Source organism: Strix aluco, chromosome 5 (assembly GCF_031877795.1).
Source record: "Strix aluco isolate bStrAlu1 chromosome 5, bStrAlu1.hap1, whole genome shotgun sequence".
Classification (NCBI taxonomy): domain Eukaryota; kingdom Metazoa; phylum Chordata; class Aves; order Strigiformes; family Strigidae; genus Strix; species Strix aluco.
This window is the reverse complement of record NC_133935.1, coordinates 63,527,406-63,551,997: the sequence shown is the minus strand read 5'-3', so window position 1 is coordinate 63,551,997 and position 24,592 is coordinate 63,527,406. Positions and strand designations below refer to the sequence as shown.

At 36.6% G+C, this 24,592-nt stretch overlaps 1 protein-coding gene across 10 annotated transcripts in view; it reads left to right on the top strand.

Moving 5' to 3' along the window:
* Positions 1 to 24,375, top strand: part of CADPS2 (calcium dependent secretion activator 2) — a 322,674-nt gene extending 298,299 nt beyond the window's left edge. For all 10 annotated transcript variants that reach the window (XM_074827609.1, XM_074827608.1, XM_074827605.1 and 7 more), the window contains 3 exons: positions 1,344 to 1,451; positions 19,847 to 19,951; positions 23,452 to 24,375. In XM_074827609.1, coding sequence (XP_074683710.1) covers positions 1,344 to 1,451; positions 19,847 to 19,951; positions 23,452 to 23,622 — 384 coding nt within the window. In that variant the 3' untranslated portion in view covers positions 23,623 to 24,375. The remainder of the gene's footprint in view (positions 1 to 1,343; positions 1,452 to 19,846; positions 19,952 to 23,451) is intronic.
* Positions 24,376 to 24,592: the final 217 nt, after the last annotated feature.

Below are 24,592 nucleotides of genomic sequence, written 5' to 3'. Positions count from 1 at the left end.
CCTCTTGTAGAGTAGAAAGGAAGCCTCAATATGTATCTATTTAACTATATGAGCATGTTTATGCATACAGGACTTTAAAATATGCTAAATATTTTACTCTTACAGCTTTGTATGTATGCTGTTTTCAGACAATGATAGCCTCTAAGAAATAGAGACAACTTATGCCTGGGAATTCAGGGGCTGGGTATAGCTGCTTTTGTCCTCCTTCCCTAGAGCTGTTAATTAGTCTGTGCAGAGTCAGTCTTGGCCAAATTGGAATTCTTTATAAATAACTTTGTGCTAAGGCTTGCTGTAAAGTATTATAAAACTTAGCCTTCTTTTGCATGATGAACTTTAAAAACTATTATTTGGGAGCAAGTGATACTTTTGCAAACTTGCTCACACAGAGCATTTCCAGAAGACTTTCCAAAGTGCTTATGTTCATTCTTGGTTCCTGTTCAAGAAAGATGAACTCCTGACCAGCTCTGCATATGCTGCCAGGAAAAGGGGTGTTGCAGGCTGTTAGGGACTTTAGTGTGCAACAGTGGCTACAGAGGTCCAGAAGTCTCAGCTGGGCAGGAGAGAGCAGTTTCAGCCACCACTCTGGCTGACCCGACACAGTATCACATACAGACCACATGTCCTAGCCTGTCCCATGTTTGGGAGTGTGATATGAAAATTATTCCTACTCTGCTATTCATACAGAACAGAGATCGGTACAAGAAGGGAAACATTTCAGCCCTTCCCTAGTCATCCTCTGAGCTAATTGTGCCAGTACAACAGTTTCAGAAAAATAGGGGTACAGGTCTACTCACATACCAACCTTTTTATGCCGTTGCTCTTGGGAAAATGCTTGAACTTAGTTTGAATCGGAATTAGTAGAAGCTAACCTCAAACATAAAATTCAGCTGTACATTGAAAGTAAATAGCAACAAATCTGAGGCAATTAAAAAGGAACCAAATGCTTTTTTAAACTATTTTCTGAATGTGATAGCAGTATCTGGACCTTGAGGGTGGAGTAGCTATGAGAGCCTCACTGACGAAAAAGGAGAAAATGTCCAAGTTTGCCATTGAAATTGCCAGAGCCGAGACTTCATTCCATTACATATGGCAATGTAGATTTGTGACTGCAAGCATCCATAAATTATAACACTGAGAAATTTATTAATAGTGAACCCTCCTGAACTTGGTAACTAACCCAGAATTCACAGCAGATTTAGTAAATACAGTTTATACATGTGTGAACATTGTAACATAATCTCAGTTTTCATATGTTTAAGCATAACTGCTTATAAGTCTCAATTGTTGAGTGGTCTATCTCCTTCTTTTCCCACTACTTTCTCCCTTACTTTATGTCTCCACAGAAACCAGGGATGGATCTAGCAGACACCTACATTATGTTTGTTCGACAAAACCAGGATATACTTCGAGAAAAGGTCAATGAGGAAATGTACATAGAGAAGTTATTTGATGTAAGTAACTTCCCTTGCAAACCTTGCTGGTATGACTATTACATCAGAAGGGATACGTTGCGTTTTGATGATATTCAACAAGCCATTCAGATGTTCTCTCCTGTTGATCATTTTTTCTTTTTTTATTTACCATCTTCAGCTGTCAAGGGTGTCCTTTCTTTAAGCATTTTCTGCATGAAATTTTGAAGTGCTAGAAGGCATAAATAAAACTGGTAGAAGGTTATTTGAAATAGTCATTTTTCCACTGTGAGTAGTCCAATTTTATTCCATCTTTTGATTTTAAATGTATTAATAGAGAGAATTGGATTGGTGTAGTTTGTGGGCTCCACTGCAGACCTAATTTCCCTAAATAAAGAACTTGGACATATAACTGCTTGCTCATATACAAAAAGAGGCCACTTTTGCCAGGTACATCTACGGGTTTGACTGATACTTTCATGGAATGACTTTCAGAATTTTGTTTTATGGATTTTTAGTTTAAGACCTATAATTTCTTAAAAGCTGACCAAACATTTATTGAATTCTTGAACTTGTTCTCAAAATTCCAATCCCACTTCTGCAGGTTCAGAGTAATCCTTGTCCTCATTCTTGAGGCCCACACATTGCTAGCCAGCCTGTATCTTTGCAATAACTTCCCTCAGCTTCAATACTGGCTCCCACAGCCTCCCTCCACTCATTCCTTTGCCCTGATTTTTCCTCTTTTTGTTAGAAATGATAACCTACTCTTACCAAAATTTTTCTCATACAAGGCTCTCCTGTAAGACCACTAGCAATACTCTTGGGCATACTTCTGCTCATTCAAGTTCTGACCACTAATTTATGTCTAGTATGTCCCTTTCTGAGTTGTGTGAAGGAGAAGCTGTACGCAGCTGAAATTTTACCTTCTGCATAAATTCAAAGCACTACACAAGTATACATGTCTAAAATAAAAGTTATTTTATTATAAATTTGGATCAATTTACAGTGATGTCAGTCACTTATGTAGGAATTTGAGCAGGTCAAGAAGTAATTTCTGGCACTGTGCAATGCAATTTATTACAAAACAAACTCTGGAACATAATACAGACTTTGAAATGTATTTATTTGTGTGTCATCTCCTAAGTATTTTAGAAAGCTTTGCTGGCAGTTTCATTTAATTATGCAAGTTACAGCAAATGTTTTCATAACAGCAATTCACAGCCTTTACTGTGACACTACAGTTGTGGCAGTCACAGAAGGTCCCATAACATAGACTCTCAGCCATGGTATGTCATGTCAGTGTTTGTTGTTTGTTAGACTGGGTGGTCAAAATGAGACTTATCTCTCAGATTTTATATCTCCAGACACTCCCAGGCAGCTTTACAAAAAAAAAGTATCATCTGTTTTAATAAGCTAAGTGCTAATATGTGTGAAAAGAATGATTTTATAAAAGCTTTGATGCCCTGCAGGGGTAGAAAAATTATCATCCATCCAGCTGGCACCTTCACAAAGTACTAAAACCACATTAGCAACTTCTGCTTCAGTTTGCTTTTGCACTGAATCTGCAAGCATATGTTTCATTTTCAAGTTTCTATTTTTTTGTTTTTCTTTGGGGTTATTTTTGCTTATGTTGTAATTTTCTGAATGTTAATAAAATTATATGCCTAAGGCCAAGTCTAACTCTCACTGGAGAGACCACATTGACTTTGTTGATGTAGTGGGATTGGACCAAGCCTTAGGCTATGTCCACAGCAGTAAACTGGCCAGGTCCTGGGCACAGGCCTGAGAACTTGCAAGTGATCACCCATTCAGCCATTAGCGTGGTTCCTGGCATGATTTTGGGTTAGACCATCTAGCACTAACGCAGGGACAAGGCCTCAGTACAATTGGGTTAGCATAGGTCGAGGACCTCTTCCAAGTTTCATTTCAACAATCAAGCTTTTCATCACAAGAAAACATCTCTTGTATGGATGCAAGTCATGACATAGCACTTTTGCCTTTGAGACACAAAACCATTCTTGTCTCCTTTTACTCAGTAGTACACATTGTATGCTGTCATGGAATGCTTGTAGCTGTAAGGAAAGAAAGAAGATGTACATGATAAGTATTCTGTGTATCAAACATCTATGTATATCTTTATTTTTCCTTATATATGGTAGTATCACATATCTACATAACATCAGACTAGGAGATATAACCAATTGGACAGATTCAAATAAATGCATTAACAAATAAGTAAGCTCATAACATGCAGAAATTTAAAACAATGGTATCTCACTGTGTTAACTCACTTTTTCTGAGATTAATTCAGATTTAGAACAGTATGATTGAACAAGATTTTGCCCATGATTTTTGGAAGCGTTTTTTTAATTAGTGTTCTTTATAGGTGTTGTTTAGAAATCCAGTTCTACCAAGTTATATTTCAATAGAAAGGAAAAAAATTATTCACATTTTTGTGTAAATATACTTCAAGACATTTGACTGGCTACAGTTTTAAATCACAGTTGATTTCCCCTTAAAATACATTGTATTTGTATCAGATAAGAAATCATCAGCCAAGCGAAATAGGAAAAGTGCATGTCTGTGCTTCAGACAGGGAAACACCTCATCCAGACTAACCAAAAAAACCCAGACTGTTCTGTGTGCTAGAGCTGTTAGTTATAAATATAGACAAGATCAGGCCTCAGATGCTATTTTAATCCCCAAAAATGTATTATTACAAACTATTTATGCACAGATTTCATTGACTTGATTCAGGGCTGATATATACCAACAGTGATTACAGTGACCAAGAGAACAGGTTGTCTATCAAATGAAGTAATGTACCTAACAAAGATCATTTAAATATAATAGTATTGATACAAGTACAAATGTCTGCCAGTGGGTCACCATATGTTAAGGCTAGAAGTTGGAAAATTTTCTGTCTACCTGAGAAGTCTCAAACTAGGGAGAAGACAAAAACTGTGCATTTTTTTATGGTGGTGCTTGATAAGCCTGGAAAATCACTGCCATGCTATACAAAATGTGAAAATCAGGAGAATGGAGTTTAAGCTTGTGATATGAATCCTTACATATGAGAGAAGCTCAAATCTCCAGGGGACATTTAAAGAAGACTGGGCTGCTATTTTTTTCTGAACCATTTTTAAACCATTTAAATCGTATCCTTCAGTACCTCTGCTGATCATGCAGCAGAATGAAGGTGGTTATTTTTTTCCTTCCTTTCCTCTGAAAAACTTGTCTTCTGGGTGCATTTCATTCTTATCTCCTCCAGAAAGGGTATAGAAGGCATGCAGAACAATGTGGCTTGGTGGTCCTAGTAGCACTGATCTCTCCCAGGTCAGTGTGCCATCTTATTGTTCTCAAAATGAATCACCAGATTTGGAGTGACAAAGATTTTTTGCTTGGTCAGTTTGTCAGGGACACTTAGAACTTTTTGTCTTCCTTTGCGCTCTGGGATATGGTCTTCTTCCTAAGATCAGCTGGGAATTTTACCTATCAAATTCCTTCCTGTCAAAGGAACACAGGACATTTATCTCCTCCTGTCATGCTGGAGCAACTTATAGTTGTGGGAGGTTTTTTGTTTGCTTGTTTGTTTTTTAACACCACAGATCTTAAAGAGCACTAGAAAGGTTTTGTAATGTGTTGTACATGTGGATGGTCTGCAGTAGCTCTGGATTAAATGTCTGGTTCATGTTCATGATTTCTGAAGGCTCAATTCAATCAGTGATTCACATGATTCCTTCCAATCCCATTCTCCACTGAAGTAAACCAAGACGATGAAATAGCATTGGGACAAGTTTTTCTAACAAACTCAAATGAAACAAACTTTTCTACCATTAATGCTGCAGTAACTCAGGTAGCTTTGATGTATAACAACTAAATCATGAAGACAGGCACTACAGTGTTTAATGATTACAAATTTGGTTAAAAGCATCACCCACTGAAACTTTTTTAAAGTTTAATCACTTAAACCAAGAACTCGTTTTTTAAAATAATGTTTAGTAAAATGTTTTAGAAACAAACTTGTACTTTTTTTTTTTAACCGGTGTTTGAAAAATACTTATTTTTAGAAAAGGCTGTAAAAGTAGCAGTTGGTGAATGGGAAAATGAGGTATTTAGAACAGAATTACAGAATAAATCTAAAATATTACTAATTATTATTAAGGCCCCTCTTATTTATAAAGATAATCTGCTTGATGGATTATGTAAGAACATTTGTGCAGCCTATCAAAGAACAGTGCTGTGTATCTGATCACAAAATTAACAGAAGTAAAAAATATCCCACTATGAAATTCCCATGGGATCTGGTTCTACGCTATCAAAATCAATGGGAATTTTACCATTAATAAATGCAGTGCTGTGTCCATAAACGTGCCAGGTGTTCATCGCTGACTAGGCTTAGATTCATGTTTCTACCTGAATTTTTAAGATGGAACTAATAAGTCTTGAACTCCTGAGCATTTTAAATTACTTTAGACTTATAAATTAAAAACTGTTTCCTTTAAAACAAAATTGGATTTTGTTAACAAAGCAGCTTAAAAAAGATAAGTCATTTTTCATAAAGCACTATTTAAAACATCAATGCAATAGTTAATTTCTGTAGTAATGTATAGTTCCTAAGTGCCTCTTGGGTAGATTCTTGCTTTCTTGTACCTGTTAATTGCACATGAAGTATAAATATTCTTGTCCAAACACAGAAAAAATTAATTTCAAACATTTTCCCTTCAAAACGCTTCTTGGTTTATTTGCCATTAAGAGCATTATCTTATAGGTTATATTTGTGTTGGGTCTGTTGTGAAAAACTTACAGTGTAAACAGATGTATGATTCCAATTTTATTAAGACATATATACATATACAATTATATATACAAATATATATCCAATTATATATACAATGAAATCTTTATGCAATATTTGATTGCTGCTTTGAGAAATAAAGAACGGTTTAAGAGAACGGTTTTAACACATCAGTGTTTAGCCATTGATGCAACTTAAAGGTTTTCCAATTTTTTTAGGTTTTAATTTCTGGGAAACCTGTTCACAAGTGTACCATAAACATAAAATAGTCAGAGTGCGCATCCTGTAAGGTCATCATTGGCAACAGGTCCCTTCATTACCTTGTACAAGATGGCACCTGTAAGCAGATGTTGATTTTGGCCCTGATCGCCCATCTCTTCTGGGTGTGAAACTGGTGTGGTGTGGCTGAGTAGTCCTGTTAACTTCAGAGGGACTGCTCATGTAGGAGAATTTCCTCGGGGTTGTGGCCTCTTGCGGGGTAGCAATTCAACAAGCAGTGTAAGAGATGTTAACGGCAGGGAACTCATACAACTGTCTTTGGAGCGCAGAAAGACAGAACGTCTTTATGAGTAGTATAAATGCTTAAGCACTCCAGATCTACGTAGCTGGTTTTGGCTTTTGTATTTCAAAAGTTCAGATGTAATGTGATATTCTTTTTCTGTTGAAAAAAATGCTTGTATATTTCCTGGAATGTTAATTAATTGCTAGTAGTGTTCTGGTATCACATTATTTTCCTTTTCCATTAGTAGCAAGGATGGATGATTTAAGTTCAATGATGTACTTGAGGTTATTTGAGGTAGTAATTATTCTCCAAAGATTACTATGTCATGTACTTCATTCTATGCCTAAATGGAGATATGAAGTACTCATCTGATTCATTTCTGTTTGCCATCATACCTGCAAGTACATTTTTACCAAATGCTTTATTCAATTGCATCATTTCTATAAGTTTCCTGACCTTTTACAAAAAATGTGTTAAAAATGTGAAAATGCTTCTCTATGGCAAGTGAGTTAATCTTCAGTTGGTGTTACACAGCTAAGAGGAACACTTATTTTAAATGTGAGTTTTCTGTAGTACCAATGGCTTGTGTTCTCCATGTCTACCTCAAAAGCACCATTACTGTAGTATTTTGTATTCAACAATGTTTTTCTAGAAAATTTCAATTGTGATTTTTTTTCTCATTCTCAAATTGCTTCCTGTCACATTAATTTTAATAAGTAATCTTTACTTTCATTGTTATGTAATTATTTGCAAGTGTGTGATTTGACAAAAGGTCTACTTTTTGATCTAGATTATATGCCAAGGCAACTTCAGCAAGTTGAGACTAGGACTGGTTAAAGGCCACATTTAAATCAAAAGCCGTGTTTGTATTAACCTCTGAGAAACATGAGAGGACCGTGCCTAATTACTTAAAAGAGATTCAACAAAAATGGATTGTAGCTTGTTGATCTTCTTATTTCTTTGATATCTCAGAATAATCTTCAAGAAATATGTGGGCTTCTTTCTCAGATTCTTGAAATTTGATCACAGTGCAAAATTGTCCTTTGGCGCAAACCCAGAAATACACATCTTTGCATGGTGCACCTGGACATATGTGGCAGGTCTGGTAGAATCAGCTAATTAACAACACAGGCTTAAACAGGCACCTCATCTGGCAGTGTAGTTAGTTGCCTGATGGTGCTCAGCAGGATTTGGTAGTGCTTTTTATTTTTCTATCCTAATGGTCTGCTGCCCACCTAATTTTGCCTTATTGTCAGCCACTACTTACCGCAGCTTGAGGCCCTCCCAGGAGGCTAAATTATTATCAAAGGATTAGGGAGATGTAGCCTTGCAGCTCTGACATTTCTGATTACTTGTCTATGCCAGAACACTAATTAGCTGTGACTAATTAAGAAAAATGTTCCTGCCATAGAAAACCATTTAAAAGAACTGAGAAGTAGAAAAGCAATTGAAAAGCTGAGCAGTGCTCAGATTTGCCGATGCTCTTTAGATTTTCACCAAAGTCTTAACTCACCTTTAATTATGTCTAATATTTTATAGGGAAAATAGAAAGCTTTTAATATAAGAACCACTCTGCAGTTTTCTCTTGATCTAAAGACATTCCTGTAATTTTAAAAGAGTTTGTCATGTCTTTTTTGGAGAAAACTGTAGGCAGTATCACCAAATGTGGACTGAAAAAGTGAATTATATTAACATGCTCAAATATATGAAACTCTTCTGCAAGATGGAAGCAACATCTAGCAAATTTACTGTTCAAAGTCTTTTCAAAGGTCACTAAATTATTCCTGATGTTTTCAGGTTAGATTCACCTCATCTTTGGAGATATAAATTTCTATAAAAGAACAACAGTTCATATGAAAGCTGAAAAATGTAACCTTCATCTGATTTCACATAGTATATAAGTTTTCTTTGATTATTTTTTTTCTGGAATATGCTGAGGAGTGCCCACTCTTGGAGTGTGCTGATTATGCTGCTATGAATCCAGCAAAGCTCAGCACTGTTGAAATCAATAGGACCACAACACACTTAAAGCAAAGCATGTGCTTCAGAGTTTGCTGTTTCAGGATCAGAATATTCAGCACTTTGTAAGCTGTTTTACACTGTAACTGAGAGTGTTTCCTCTAGAGGAAACTGTAACACAATGACTGGTTTTGATATGTTTCTGATATGATACATTTCCCCTCTTCATTTTTTATGCCATTTTTAATTTTTGAATTTCCATCTTGTTGTGTACCGAACAGCCCAAAAAGATATAAAAAGGATTTCTCAAGACTTTATGTATCCCATAGTCCAGCCTCCATTGAGTATTCATAGAATGAATGTCTGACACCTTCTTCACACTAATTCAATCATATTATTTAAATCTTCCCAGTGGGGGAGTAAGAAACTATGAAATAGATACTCTGATATCGTGCTAAAAGAACTCTTTGGGTATAAAAGGGAAATAGAGAATTATTTTTCAGGGCACTAAATCTCACATCCTGATATTCAGAATTTCTTATGCTGTCCTACCCCCTAATTTCCCTGACTTGTGTGAGAAGCTCACTTCTTTTGAAAATAAATAAATAAATAAATAAAATGTTATGAAAAGGCAATTTAAAATGTGCGTCATGAGTCAAAAGAAGGAAAAAAAAATCCCAAACTCAGGATTTTAAAGCCCATCTGATATTTTTTCTGAGGGAATTTTATCAATCAAGGGTGGAACTATGAGGGTTTTTTGCTTGTTTGTTTGGGGAGGGGCTATAACATTGGGAGCTTCCAGTACAGTTTCTCCATAGACATTTCTGGTCTATACTGTTCGTTCATTTATTTAACTTAGTTAAATGCATCTATCCATCACTCACAGTATCCATTCACTAAAAACAATAACAATTCTCTCAAATAAAAGAGAACTCCTTCCAACATCCAGGCACAATTTAGTCCTTTAACCTTTTTATCCTGCTAGGCACAAAGTAGCAGCATCTCATTCCAGGCACTGCATTTTTTTTTCTTATCTGGATGGCTTGAAATGTGTCTAGCAACTTAATGGAATCAATTGAGTGTGGACAACTATAAAAATATAAAATAGCACTGAAACTTTAGATGAGTCTGTCAGTAAGTGTTAACTGTGGCTGCAGCTTTCACATTCTACACAGTCAAGAGAAATCAATAAGGATTGTACCATTTATATTGTCTTACCTAATGTTTGTTCACCATGAAGTGCCAGGCACAAGCACCATCTAGGGAATATTGATTTCTTGATGTACTGTAATTCACACACGTATAAACAGCAGGAGAACCTTGTGGCTTCTCAAACCTTACTTGCAGGTTTGATATTTATACTTGTATTTCATTTGGGTCAAGCTTAGTTTAAAAAGGAAAATCAAGGAAAAGTCTGCATAAGTCTTCACAGACAGACAGAAAACCACATTGTTGATCATATTACAAGAAATATAGTGCCAGAAAGCATAGGAATAACCTAGTTTTACTATAATGAGCCTGGAGTAACAGAAAGAGGTTGCTCTGTTGTAAATCAAAATAGTACCAGGTGAGGATGCTGCAGAGTGCTCTGACAAAGTCAGTGATTCATCAGTGGAAAGAGCTTCTTAAACTGTTTGATCATGGGGAACTGAAGCTTTAGTGCTGATTTCAGTGTGCAAAAGTGTTGACCTATATAGAGATGATTTCTTTTAAATCGTTTTCAAGTATTTCATCATATATTTTCTTAATTTACACTGCATTGACTGTCCTTTGTATTATACTGTACTAAAAGTGTTCACAGTGTACAAGGAAAACAGTACAAATTAATAGAAAAACCACCTCAAGAAAAAGCAACACAGCTGTAAATTCTGCATAGCTGAAAGAGTGCACATGGCAATAGGGTCAGAGATGGAAAGGAGAAAACCAGGCACCTGCCCAATCCAAGGCCACTTGCTCCAAAGAGATGAGGGGAGGAGAGAAGCAAAAGGGAAGCAGGAGGCTGGAGCAGCGGTCCAGTGTGGTGCCCAAGCAATGTGGAACAGGAGAGGAGTGGCCCCACCACTGAGCAACTCCCTATCAACTTCCCAGCCGCATGCATCCCTGTCATATGCCATTGCAATAACATACAGAGTAAATGGATGATGAGTCAAGATTACTGAGGTGGAAAGAAATAAGCTGCCTGTAAATATTCACCCAGAGGAACCTAGGATGCTTTAAATACTCTAATTAAAATATGTACTTGACCTCATTCCACATGGAGCAGGGATTCTAAATAGTAGACTCTAGGACAAGAACTGCTAATGTGAGTGTAAAAGCTACAATACAGACTTTGGCTCAACTTCACTTCACCTCACTTTTGGTACATGGTACAGAGATTAAGAGTATACTCACCTTAAGGGAGAGATGCAGCTCACAGGAGATCTTTTCCTGTGATCTCTTTGCCGATGCCTCACTCCAAGGACTCCCTGAGGAGTCCCAGATGATTGACCAAAAGCTACATACCTTACAGGCAGAGTGAACCTGAACCTTTAATCTTACTAAGGTTACGCATGCACTTAGGAAGACTGCTTAGCATTTGTGCAGCTAAGTGCATTCGTATGGTTTTTAAAACTAGAGCCTGATAGCAAGAGGCTGGTGTTATAATAAGTAACAACTTGGTCATTTTGCGTTATGTTCATTTGTTTATTTTGAGGATCCAAGCTGGCTTTCATTTCAAGGTCACTCAAGTGATGTTCCCCATTCTGTGCCTTAGAGGATGTTTGCAGATAGACCCAAATTGCGACACAACACACTGTAGCAAGACTGACAATGTTTGCTCTGGAGAGTTTTAGCACCAGAATAACCTATGGAAGTACTGTTCACAGATGCACTGCGTATCCAGAGTGCAGTGGGGAAACTGTTTGTGCTGTTAGTCTCTTGTAGTCATGAGCATTATGTTAGTACCTAGTGTTTAAAATCAGAACAGCAACATTACATATGTCCAGATATGGAAGGAAGTTATGCATGTCTAATTTTGCAAACTACAAGTTTCCAAGCGCATCTACCATATGTGAAGAAGCCATAAAAAAAATGAAGGTCACAAATGTCATAAAGTAGCATAAATATTGTAAATCGCTGTTTAGCAACCAATATACAACACAGAGAGAGATGAGTACTATGTATTTTATATTAAAAGTGTATATTTATTTGTGTATTGGCAGCAGTTCCACAGCAACTAGCCAACTTCTAATTATAAGCCTAAAATATGAAAAATTGACTTTTCTTCTAAAAGATAAGCTTTTTACATTAGACATTATTTGTTATTTCAGAACAATATTCTTTTTGCCTAGAAGTTTCAAAGATGTTTAATATGCTTTTAAGTGAGTCCTGTTCTCTCTTTTCTTCTCATTACTGATTTCTGAAAACTAGCCTGCCTAATTTCTTTCCTTGTGTCACCAAAATATCACATCCAGCAACTGTTCACTTGTTTGTTGTCACGAGTCCTGCTGAACAAGATCTTTCTGTCAGGTTTTGGGTTTCTCTTTCTGTTGAGCTCCTTTCACTTTTCTCCTGATTGCTCTGGGAGTGACAGTGGGAATCTTCCATTCAAATAGGCAGGGAAGAGACAGACTAGAGGCTAAAGTGTTTGTTTCATCAATTAGTCATTCTTAAGAAAAACAAAATGTTTTTGAGCTCCTTGAGAGGTTCTTTGGAGTAACAGCACAAAAAAGGCAGAAGGAAACCAAAGGAAGAGTCCCCCTGGAAGGAAGAAAACCTTTCTTCCCTGGCCAAGCAAGGGTGCAAGAGGCAAGTTAATAAATCTGATACAATCACATACACAAAAAAAAAGGAAAATAAGGGGGGGGGGGGGGGGGCGGGGGGGAGAAAAAGAAAGTGCAGTTTGTACCCAAACAGAGTTTGTAATTTGAAATGACCAATCTAAAGAAGTCTTGGTCCTGATCCCTTTATCACAAGAATATGTATGAGTGTTGAAGCAGACAGCAGTATGTGGTTTCTTTCTCACTTTTCCTTTCCTGGTACATGTATCTGTAATTTAGGCTGTGAACATTTTTGCACATTCCCAAGCCAAAGTTCAAAACTTAGCTTAGCATTTCAGGCCTAGAGGAGGAACCAGAACACGGAAGCTGGATAAAAGCCTTAGATGTTTCCAGGAAGATGCCTTGATAAGTGGTGCTGAACATTAGAAGCATAAGACACTGATGGGATGGGTGTGTCGGGGGCTCTGTGTGAAGTAGAAGCATGTGAGGGATCAGGGCTTGGGAGCATTATAGCAGAAGTGAGCGATACAGCAATGGAGGACTTTTGGACAGGTCCTTGAATGAAAATGTGGGAAGGAACTGAAGCAAAATGGGGGGCAGAGATAAATACAGATTTCTTCATATTACACTTCATATTGATTTAATCATTTGGATTTTCCAAATGAAGGGCTTTTAAACATCTGATTTTTGGTGTATGGGAAAGGCTTCATTTGTTTGTACTGCCCGATAAACCCACAGTTCCAGCAAGGCTAACTCCATAGATTTTCTATCTGTGCTTATTTTAATCTTCATTTCTTTCATTTTTTTAAAATGAAAATTCCTAGAGAAAAAAAATGCAAAAGGAATAAAAATAGTGGCATCATGGTGACACCCAAAACCAATATTATTCTTGAACTTTGTGAACATTGAAGAAAATGCAAAATTAAGCCCCCAAACTTTCCAGGTCCGATATCCTCATATTAATGGTTATATCCTATTATTGGATGAAAGCTAAAGTATATTAAAACATCCTTTCAGTTTTATATTTGTATTGACTGTATTTTATATGTTGTAAATAACAATAAAAGTAATGTGTCCTGATATAGTAAATATTCAGGAAGTGAACATCTAGGTAAGTAGAGCTTGATCAGTGCCCATGAAGTGGAGATACAATTCTAACTCTTGGCACAGTCGTAATGTCAGCTGTTTCCCTCTGTATTCATTTTGCTATGAAATTTAAGCCACATAATTTTTTTCCCTGGTCATAGCAGTGCTTTGAATCAAAAGGTGGAGATTTTTTTCATTTTTCAGAGAAATAATATAAACTTCTTCGATATTCTAAACAGAAAGATTGCTATCTTGCCAAAAAACAAACAGCCAGAAGCATCAGGGTAGCTGTAAGCATATTCAGGCTACAAGCATACGTGAAAATTTTATTGTATCTAGGGATGGTATAATTTTTATTTCTACAGTCAGAGGCCAGCTAAATGACCACTTCTGCCAACTGACTCTTACTGTCTCTAACGTAGAAGCACATCTCAATAACATAAATTTCTCTGTTGATTCAGAATGACATTGAGACACACACACACAAAATACCACCCTTGCATGGGCTTTTCACAAAGGCAAAATTCTGAATTTTGGTGAGAATATTTTTTCAGGAATGTCACTGTAAGTTGAGTGCTTGGAGTCAAACCTAGCTCAACATTTTATGTTGTGGCACTATGAGGCTATGTATAGAGAAACCACATTCTTGTGGAGTTGGATGCCCTGTCGCAGAAGGGCAGTGGCTGTCACCATGAAGCTACATGGAGCTGAAAAGTGGGATGGGAAAGGTCTTGCATGAGAGCTTTCTCTTCTCTGAGAAGCTTCTGTTCCTTCATTGTTCTGGTCACATTGGAAATGCAACTTGGAAGTGCCTCACAGACTAGTCCACATCTATGACCAGTGTGATCTAGAAAAAGAAAAGTCACTGGGGAGATAATTTGTTACTCCCAGGGGAGTGAAGATACAGCAGGAAGTGGTGGAAGGGCACTACATCTCTACTCAACAAGTTCTGGTCTCCCTTCAGCAGAACAAATGGATGTTTTGACCAGTTCATAAATCGCCTGTGTCAGGAATCAGAATTGATAGGGCAGGAAGAGAGTACAACAAAACCTCTACATTCTGAGACATTTGTCTATGTCTACCTACAGTTGCTTCAACCTTCAAAGGTTTCTCAGGCTTTCTTAATCAAAAGGCTACCTAAACCTGAGGGAAAAGTATAAATATCTTATGCAAAGTTACTTCATTGTTGCTTTTTGTTTGTAACTAAATATTTTCCATTTTTGCAACAGATATAAAGATATTTTGAATGTTAATTACTTCTTCTGACTTGATTTCTTATTTTGGTGTTTCTCTGTGTATTTACAAGATGCAGATGACCTTCTGATGTATCATGGTGGCCCACAGGTTGACAGATCATTCCCTAGGTTTTTGGTTTTTAGAGTTACCAAGGCTTTCCAGCCTTCAGAAGAGTTTATGAACTCTTCTCTACTCAGGTAAAAAGCTTCATTTAGGTGGATGATATCTACACCTAAACTTGAAAATACAGCTATAACTTCTAAACCTGAGTGTTGTCAAAGGCACTACAAGTAACACTTGGTTCCCTCATTATCATTAACATTCAACAAAGGAGGTCAGTATGATTGTTCCTATTTTACAAAGATGGAAACAAATTATAAAACTTAAATCAGGAACTTTTTCCTAACTTTCGCTGTTTGCATTCTTAAGGAATATCTTATTTATTCTTTTGTCATTTAACATTTTTCCAAATGTTCTAAAAGTTCCATGGCACACTACTGATGCTAGCTATCAAAATCCTGGAACAATGTATTAGTGTTGCCTTTTAATAAGAACTAGGCATTTTAGCATTTAACATGCTCATAGCATTTCTTATGCATTTTAGGTTATGCTGCCTTTGATGTACAATCTCTTCAGTGAGAATACTTTTTGTTATTGTTCCTGGTAGGAAAAGTAGAGCTGGAGGAAATAAAAACATCCCCTTGTCGTCTGAGCGACTCAATTCCTGATCAATAGTACAATAAAGGCTTCCATAGGAAGATAAAATGGAGTTCCTATAAAAGCTGTTCCCCCTGCCATATTCAGCAGAAAAAGCATTTTGACAGTGCCCATTTATCAAAAGCAGGCAAGATATAGAAACGCAACGGGGTCTTGTGTCTCAGGCGTTAGGGATACCAGCCCTAGAAGGACTAAAGCATTGTGTATTAGTATGTATTGAGCCTCCTTCCAGGTGGCAAACAGCTGCACCTTTTTACAAAACTTCAAAAATAAATCTGAAGTGCTTGCTTTCAGCCCATAAGTGTTATATTTAATTGAACCGTTCTGCGAATGTTATAGCTCAGGCACCCAGAAAGATGGTGAATATTTAATATATTTGTTTTGTATTTCCACCGGTCAACAGAATAATGAAATTCCTTAACTACTTCTCTTTAACTTGCCTGAAGAAAGCACGGTATGTTGCTAAATCGCTTTTCACTGGCCCTGCCGAGAAACAACTTTAATCCTTGTTAGAAAATTGCAGAGTCTGGGCCTGACAAAGAGCTCATGCCTGGCGCATTGTGAGCGCTGGGAGCGGGGCGAGGGGAGCCCTTTACAGCTGCGTGCCTCCAGCCCGCCTTCACTGGACTATTTAGGCGAGGAGGTTTGTCAATTCCTCCCGACAATGGAGCGAGTTTTTCAGTGCCTGTAGCCGCGCTGAGCCCCGTTGGGGATCAATGCTGGCCATTCAAGCTGCACCCTCTTTCATTGCTTTGGTTTGTTAATTTAAGACTAAAGGTCCGCTGAGGAGGTTTAGGGTGTTTAAGAAAGCTGATGAACTGTTTAAGAAATCTGATGAACTGAGAGCGTTTATAGCCCTGGTGTGGCAACTATTGGCACTGAGGGAGCTGTGTCCTTGTTGACCCTCTTGTTATTAAAAATGCACAAGTGCTGCGCTTCTCAATATTTCAACACTCTTTCATTGTCAATACCACCTTCTGAGCCCTTCAGCTTGTTGCTTGCTCTAAAGATCTTCTTAGATTGGGTTTGAAAACTTCACCTTAAACACTAGATTAGACTGATGTTCTGTTTTCCGTGCTCCTGTTGATTTGTTGAACCTTCCCAGGGCTGGAAAGCAAGTAGCAGCTTGATGGGGAGACGGGCTGCTAATATGATTTACCAGTCTACAGTCATGCACAATAAGTGTGAATAAATACAGGGGTCTCACAGAGTCAACCCTAGCCTTTCCTTTTCTCTTATTTTTTACTTTAAAAGAGGTATCTCAGGAAAATGAAGTGAGTAATGCATGCCCTTACAGCAGCTGGATGAGCTATGAATAAGAAGAGGGGGGGAAACAGGGAGGCAAACATATTTTTGTTGAAGAGGTTGGCTGCTGTTATGTGCTGATGTGAAAAATATATAATAAACACTTACTGCTTTATTCTTGTATAGACAACAGCAAAGAATATGGCACTAATACCATATAATTGACATCTGCAAGAGTCACAGTGTCCTTTCAGTACTATTGTTACTAGCAGAAAAGTGACTTTTTCTTAAAACCAGTTAGAAGGATTTTTTAATAATTATTATTACTTAAAATCTGTACAATCTCAGGACCATTAATCACTGAAGCTTTTGAGTTTGCAATAGATTCCCATAAGTCACAGTAGATGCATCCCTGCTCATGGCTGTCAAAATGTGTGGCTTGGATTCCACCTCTGAGAGGCATTTGCAGTGCTGTGCATTTTAACAGGCTCCAAAAGAAGGGATAGCAAAATACTTACTTTTCTTCTTACAGTGTCCAGCAGATTTATGTTTATGCAGCTTCAGCCTATACTAAATGCTCAAAACTAGTGGATATAAGGCCAATACTGAACAGGAATCCTCTCCACAAGTACCTCTAGGAACACTCTAAACATACGATGGATGTGATTTTTATTAAAAATACTGTGACAATTTGAAATAAGAATACATCTTTTTCTAATACAACAGCAGTCATATTTTTTCTGAACAAGGTATGTTGACAGAGGAGCACATATTATTTCACAATCGCCAAAATAAACATTTTCACTGGAAGTTTAATGTATCAAAACTAGTCAGGAAAACATATTATATTGTTTTCTTTCACAAATTTGAGTAGCAAAATTAATTTCCTCCAATTTCTTAGCTTTGTTTTCAGTGCATGTAAGCATATCACAGATATGTATGGAGATTCTAATTTTTACTGCATCCATCTTAATTAAGTTACCTGGCTGGGCTTTAAAACACGTTTTGCCAGAAAACTGAGACTGGGTCTATTCTCAGTGATCTGGCACCATTCAGCGATGTTGCATGGGGAAACCAATCACAGAATTTTCGATCCTGTCTTGTAGTTTGTTTGTGTGAGCAAGTTTGAGCCCCTTCTGCTTTCAGCTTGATACAAACCAAATACATCATGGATGTGTTATTTGATTTTTTTTTATGGAAGAATATCAGTTTTGATAAAACTCCACTACTAAAATCATTCTCTCTACCATGATTATGTTAAAGATTAACAACTGTAGAGTCTGAGTGACAATATAATAATTGAGCTCATCTTATGGCAAATAACAACAGATATTCTGAGTAGAATGCTTGGCTTATGAATTTCTATGTTTATTAGATCAATAGAGTTCCCCAAGTGAATAAGCTCAACTGTATTTTATTTTCTAGACATCTGTATACATACAACACCTGTCATATAGTTTACAGCTGCCACCAATAACAACTCTGTCACAGTAGAAATATTTTACAGGTACTTATAAAGGAAATCAAAACCAGCATGCATGTTTGGGGTGAATGTAAATATGTAAATAGTATAAGGATGTCATTCAGTGATAAAAAAACACGTATTTTATGGATATCCAGTCAGTCCCACATTTTATTGAATAAATCAAACTACTTTTATGAAACATACAACTAGCCGCATTTTGCGTGGTGTGTTTTTTCACTTACGTAAAATAGTAAATTAATAGGAGAAACTCTAAAATATGTAAAAGTAATTTATTTCTAATTATTTATAATTAAAATACATTTTAATGCATTAAATAAAATAAAAAGAAGACATTATTAAATTAAAATCTTATTCCAAAGTTATTGTAAAACTGATAGTTACAATGACATGAGACTGTTATCCTGTAAGGAAAAAATATTTACATATATTCACTGTATGCCTTTAAAGCTTTTTCCAAACAACTTACATTTTGATGAAAGAATTCTATTTCTGTCTTTTGTTACATCCAGTAGACAGTAATTTGTCTTCATTTTTTCAATATATGTTTTATTTTATTTGCTAATGTAGAGGTGGCTGATGAGACATGTTAGATCCTTCCTTTGAATTACTCACAATATATACCTTGCCTAACACACTGCATTTTAAAATATGCACTGTGTTTCCTGTCTTTGCATAGCTGTGTATTTTGTAAAGACACAGGAAATCACATTAGAAAATAATTTAAGCCCCTTCCCTGTGGGGAAAGAGACTAGAAACAGAGCTATGACACAAACTCTTATAATCTCTCACTGCTAAAATGAAAAAAAAAATCCCTTCCTTTTTACAGTTTGACTAAATGACATCTGGTTGGTATTTTGCAGGAGGGGGAGGAAAACTGCTACAACTATGTTTAGTAAAATCTCTTTTAATCCAGTTAATGTGAAAGAACTATTATAGTTGCTATTTGGATCTGAGCATTTTTTTACGGTAACATAGACACCAACAGCAGAGAGCTTATTCTTACCCCATCTGTTTGTGAAGCTTTGAGTGAAAACATACCCATGCCTAAGACATAAAAAGGAAATAAGGTAGGCTGCAATTATAATTAGTAATTAACATAAAACAAAACCTTAACGTAGTTATTTTGGGAGGACTGGTGTTTTGATCATACTTAAATACAGTTTCCATGTATTTCTGATTTTTTTTACTTAATAAAGGAGTGATTTAAAAGAAAAAAGCAAGACAGATCACATACAGTTTGATGTTGTTTTCCTGTTTGTATTGGAAAATCTAGGTATTGCAGATTCTCTCTCTCCATACCCTACCTGTTTTTCCCCTTGCTGTTTTAGCTGTCAATGCTCTCATGTAATTGTGTATTTACTATTCATTCTTACTGACAGATAGCAAAGTGCATAATGCTATTTTGCTTGAAAATATTGTAACTGAAAGACAAAATGGCAGTTGCTAATTCATGTAAAGAACAGTCTAGGTTGTTATTTGATTTCCTATTGACCCATGCAATTCTCTTAACAGGAAATTATATCATTGTTGACTTCAAGGGCTGATCTGTGATCATTTCAAAGTGTTTCATTACCTCTCATTACCAAATCTGTTAAATGAATACTTAAGTGTTGTTTGGTGTTTGGGGGTTTTTTTTATCCTTCTTTTCAGCAATGGTATAGCAGCTCCATGAAAGTCATATGCATGTGGTTGGCTGACAGATTAGACCTTCAGCTTCACATCTACCAGCTGAAGACTCTCATCAAGATAGTGAAGGTAAATAAAACGTGTTTGTGTTAGACTGCATAGTAAAGAGAGAAAAGTGATAAAGAATTAACATGGATAGGATCATCCATGTTAATTAAGATCATCCGATAAGTTAAAAAATGTGGAATAAAGTTGTGAACTTATGTAGTTTTACATTGGGAATTTTTTTCCACAATTGTAACAAATTTCAGAAGAAAAACAATTTATTAAAACCTCTAATGTTAATTATATATGCACTAGTAACTGTCATCCATTCTGGACTCAGTGACAATTAAGATCATTCTGAGAAATTTTAACAGATTACTACTGGCTGTACAGCAATGCTGTATGGTATTCCTAATAAATCATTATTTGTCATATTACTGATTTTTTTGGTTTACTGTAATAATCCCAGTAATGTTCTTTCTCCCTTTTTCCCACTCTCCTAAAAAGTAACTATTTTCTTTTTCATGCACATGTGATTACTAGGTTCAATTGGAAAACAGTATTCAATATATTAGATAACATTTTCTAATCTTTTGTACTCTGGGATAAGTATCAATAGAAATACCAATCCTTCCAGTCCAGTCCTCAGTCATTTACACTGGCCAATGTCAAGTGCTTCGGAGCAAAGTGTAAAATACCTTGCAATCGGCAATTATGGGTTAACCTACCATAAAAGAAAGTTTCATCCTAAATCCCTTTGAGATCTTAGTTAATAGCCTTAGGTAAGAGACAGAAAGCCATTACAGATTTTTCCTTTTAATTCTGTCTTGTTTAACTCTGAACATTCTTGTTATCTGTATAAATGTGGAATAAGAAGCAGCTGTTGTCAATGGTGACCTTGATTTCTTCAAAATATTTTCTCATTAAGTTCATGCAAGACTGCAAAGTCAGAAGCATTTTAGCTTGTGGACACCAGAATTGCAACTGCAACTTTCAGGATTCACTAGTTAAAAGGAAAAAAAAAAAAAAAAAAAAAAACAGAGAGAGAGATATGCAAAAAAACAGTCATAATAATGATGGCATCATGGCTCCCTGCCTGAATCACCCAAGCTTAACTTTGCTATTTCTGACCTTAACTGATTTCCCTAGGAACAGTATCTGGCTCTTCATTATATTATATGCCAAAATGGCAAAAGCAGTTTGCTATTTGTGGTCAAAATGAATGGCTTTTGTGAGAGGTTTAAGGCTCTTCTCAAGTGAAGGTAATCATCCTCGGGGGGGGCGGAAGTGTTATAGGGTCTAAAAACTGTGTCCAGCAACATCTAACAATGGGTAGACTAAGTTATACCAGTTAAATATCACCCAGAGATTAGAAGAGGCTCTTATAAAACTGAAGTTCAGGTGAATGAGCTGCACTGTAACCAACCTTCCTTCTGCAGCCTGGCACGCTGGTGATCCTTGTTCCACAGAAGTGGGCTCCTGGTTGTGATGGGGCCACACTGATTACAGCAGCAACCTTTCTGTGCCTGTAGACCTGGTTTACTTTGTACATAAATTCTAAGTGTGTTATTCCATGGCACCATCTGTGGATATGGGAGATTGAAGAAGATGATGTCAATCATAGAGGTACTGGTCAATGTACTAGAAGATAGAAAAACTTGTCCACCTGTGTTTTGGTGGGTGAAGAAGACAGAACTGGTAAAACAGGAACTCAGCAGACAGGAGGCTGCTGGGAAGTAAGAAGCAGTGGTTCAAGAAGAGTATCATAAGAAACTTTCACTCCTGCAGCCCAGCTGGGGAGGGACATGTGGAGAGGCAGTTCTTCCAAACTTGAGAGTGAATGGAGGCACTTTTCTGTTTGCTTTTTGAAAAAACTGGGAGCCTGTGTTGCCCCTGTCATCTCTTGGAAATATTCCAAAAAAGAAGTAGGAGGTCATTTATAAGGGACATGGGATGAGTTCTTACTCATTATTCCACGTTTGGATGCAGCAAAGGTAGTGGCATTATTAAGAATGACCAGAAGAAGAAAACATTGCTTGTTCCCATTAAAGCCAAGACTGAGGATGATGGCATAAAGATATCGTTACATGTCTGAGACACATGCAGAGGGATGTAACTAAAGAAGGGTCAAGGACCAAGGAAAGTTAGGGAGAAATGAAAAACTAAGCTTGGAAGTGAACATTATTATCCTGCAAAAGTATGTCAAGAGAAGAGCAATGACTGAACCCCAGAGTGCTGGTCTGAGAATGGGAGGAATACAATGTAAAACTGAAAGAAATTGCTGTAGGACCTGTTAGCAGCTTAAAAGGAAATTGAATGCACAGTGTTGTAAAAAGGGAATGCAATGGTGACACTTCAAAAAGACCAGGCAGGGTACTCGCAGGAGTGTGTGAGCAAAACATAAGCTGCATCCATTGACTTTGAAGTTGACCTGTGAAAGTCAAATAAATCTCTGTTGCAGTGATTCAGACAAGGTTTAAATAATCATCATAGATAGTGGCAGAAAAAATTCTCCCAGGTGAATGTTACCCATTTTCAGAGGTGTCTTTTGCAGTTCTCTGAAGTACTGAGTGAAACAAGATCAGCTCTTTTCTCTTTTCTTTCTCTAAGGGTTGTGCACAGTCTCCTCTGACAGAGGAATGGGCCTGATAGCCCTCAATTATTTTCCATTTTCTTTTTTTCATAGTGTCTTCCATAAACACCAAGAGCCTGTAGTAACTGTATACAAAATAAGAAACTAGCTAGATCAACTTGTCTTTCTTAAGCTTTTCAAGCTAACTTCGGAAAATATTATTTCAAATATGTTACAACTTAAGGAAGACAGAGTAGATGATTTTCCATATGTTCACTTGAATATAACATCAATGAATAAAATAATTTCACTCAGAATTCTTGATAGAAAGTCAAAGAAAAAAGACCTATCTGGTGGTTCATAGGAAGGCTGAATACCAGGGAAACAAAACTTTCTCAAAAAAAAAAAAAAAAAAAAAAAACCACAACAAACAAAGAAACAAAAAACAGAAAGATGTAGATTTGAGTCAAAATGTGGATGACTTAGAATGTAAATTAATTGGCTGGAGCAGTCACCTGAGAAATGTTCACATTATAGAATATAGATCATAATATAAAATTTATGTTATTTTTCCACATTTGGCATATAAATGTAAAGATAAATGCAAATAAAATCATATTATGGGGAGAGTCAGACACTTATATTTTCTGTGAAATGACAGAACTACCTGTAGCCAATTCACATTTCAATTTGCAGTTAGAAAAATTCTTTGTTTCTTATTGAATAAGAAAAATGGAAGTTACTATGAAATCTGCATACAGTTACAGAAATGTAGTACAAAACACAATCTCTTAAAGGAATGACCATCAAAGTGTGGCTTGTGGATGCTAGAGTTTACAGAAATCTCATGCAGCCCAGAAACTTAAGACCACAAAATCTACCAAACTCTAGATGACAGGTCCCTGACTGCAGGGTGCATGAAGCCACTGGCATGCTAGAAATGGCCAGTGTATAGTGGAAGACTGCTCAGACTTGCTCGGGTCCAATTCAGGTTGTTTTATTTTTGCCACAGAAAACCTACCGAGACTTCCGATTGCAAGGTGTGCTGGAGGGAACGCTGAACAGTAAGACCTATGACACTGTTCACAGCCGTCTGACCGTAGAGGAAGCCACAGTCTCAGTCACAGACGCGGGAGGACTTCAGGGCATTACTATGAAAGACAGCGATGAGGAGGAAGGATGATATTATTTCACCAAGCATTTGGAGTTTGGGGGTGATGGCCTGAGGGTGGAGATTGTCTTTGGATTGGAGTTTTTTTGGTAACTTGTCCTTGTAGTTGCAATTATAGTTTTGCCTTATGACATAGGTGCAGAAATGTAATTTGCTCCATTTTTTTAAAAAAAAATGAAAGTAAGATTATCAGAGGAAAAGTGCCAAGGACTTTTTGAGAACAATGGTTGTAGCATATTTTAATGTATAGCTTTGCTTAGGGCTGCAAGAACACTGGCATGAAGTTTGAGTTCCACTTGTGATTACATTTCATTCCCTTTTGTCCTGTGCAGAAAACAAAATGTGTGCCTCACTTAAAACACAACTATACAGAAAATAATTCTTGGAATAAGTCAGTGCCCTAGGTAAAAAAATAGTGTATTTTCAGGATTACACTTTGTTTACCTTTTTTGTGCTTAATTTTACATTATTATGTGGTGTGCATTAAAAATTTTAATCTCAGTTCTTTGTATTTTGAGGTTGGTATATAAGTAGTAGGACTTCAAGAACAGTCAAACACATACAAACTACTTAGGAGTGTTGCTGTGTCTATTCATTTGCAAGTTTAAAGATTTCATCATGTTGGATGTCAGTAAGCTTGCCATCAATGTTTCTATTTCTGTGAAAAATTTCAGGCAATAAGAACACATTTTGTCGTGACCACTTCTGTATCTACCCAAGTTTGTATAGAATTCCACAATTAAAAGATGTTTTCAATATTTCAAACCATTTGAACTGTTGTATGATTCCTCATGAGAACAAGGGTTTTTTTAAAGATTATATTTGGGTTATATAGTGATTTATAGTGAATATATGTCTGCTTTTCAAACCAAATATATAGCAAACAAATATCCAAGGACGTGATACCTTTATAAAGAAAAAAAGCAAACAAAAACCCCTCACTGGCAGTCAAACAGACAGTGCCTGCTACCTGTTTTTCTAT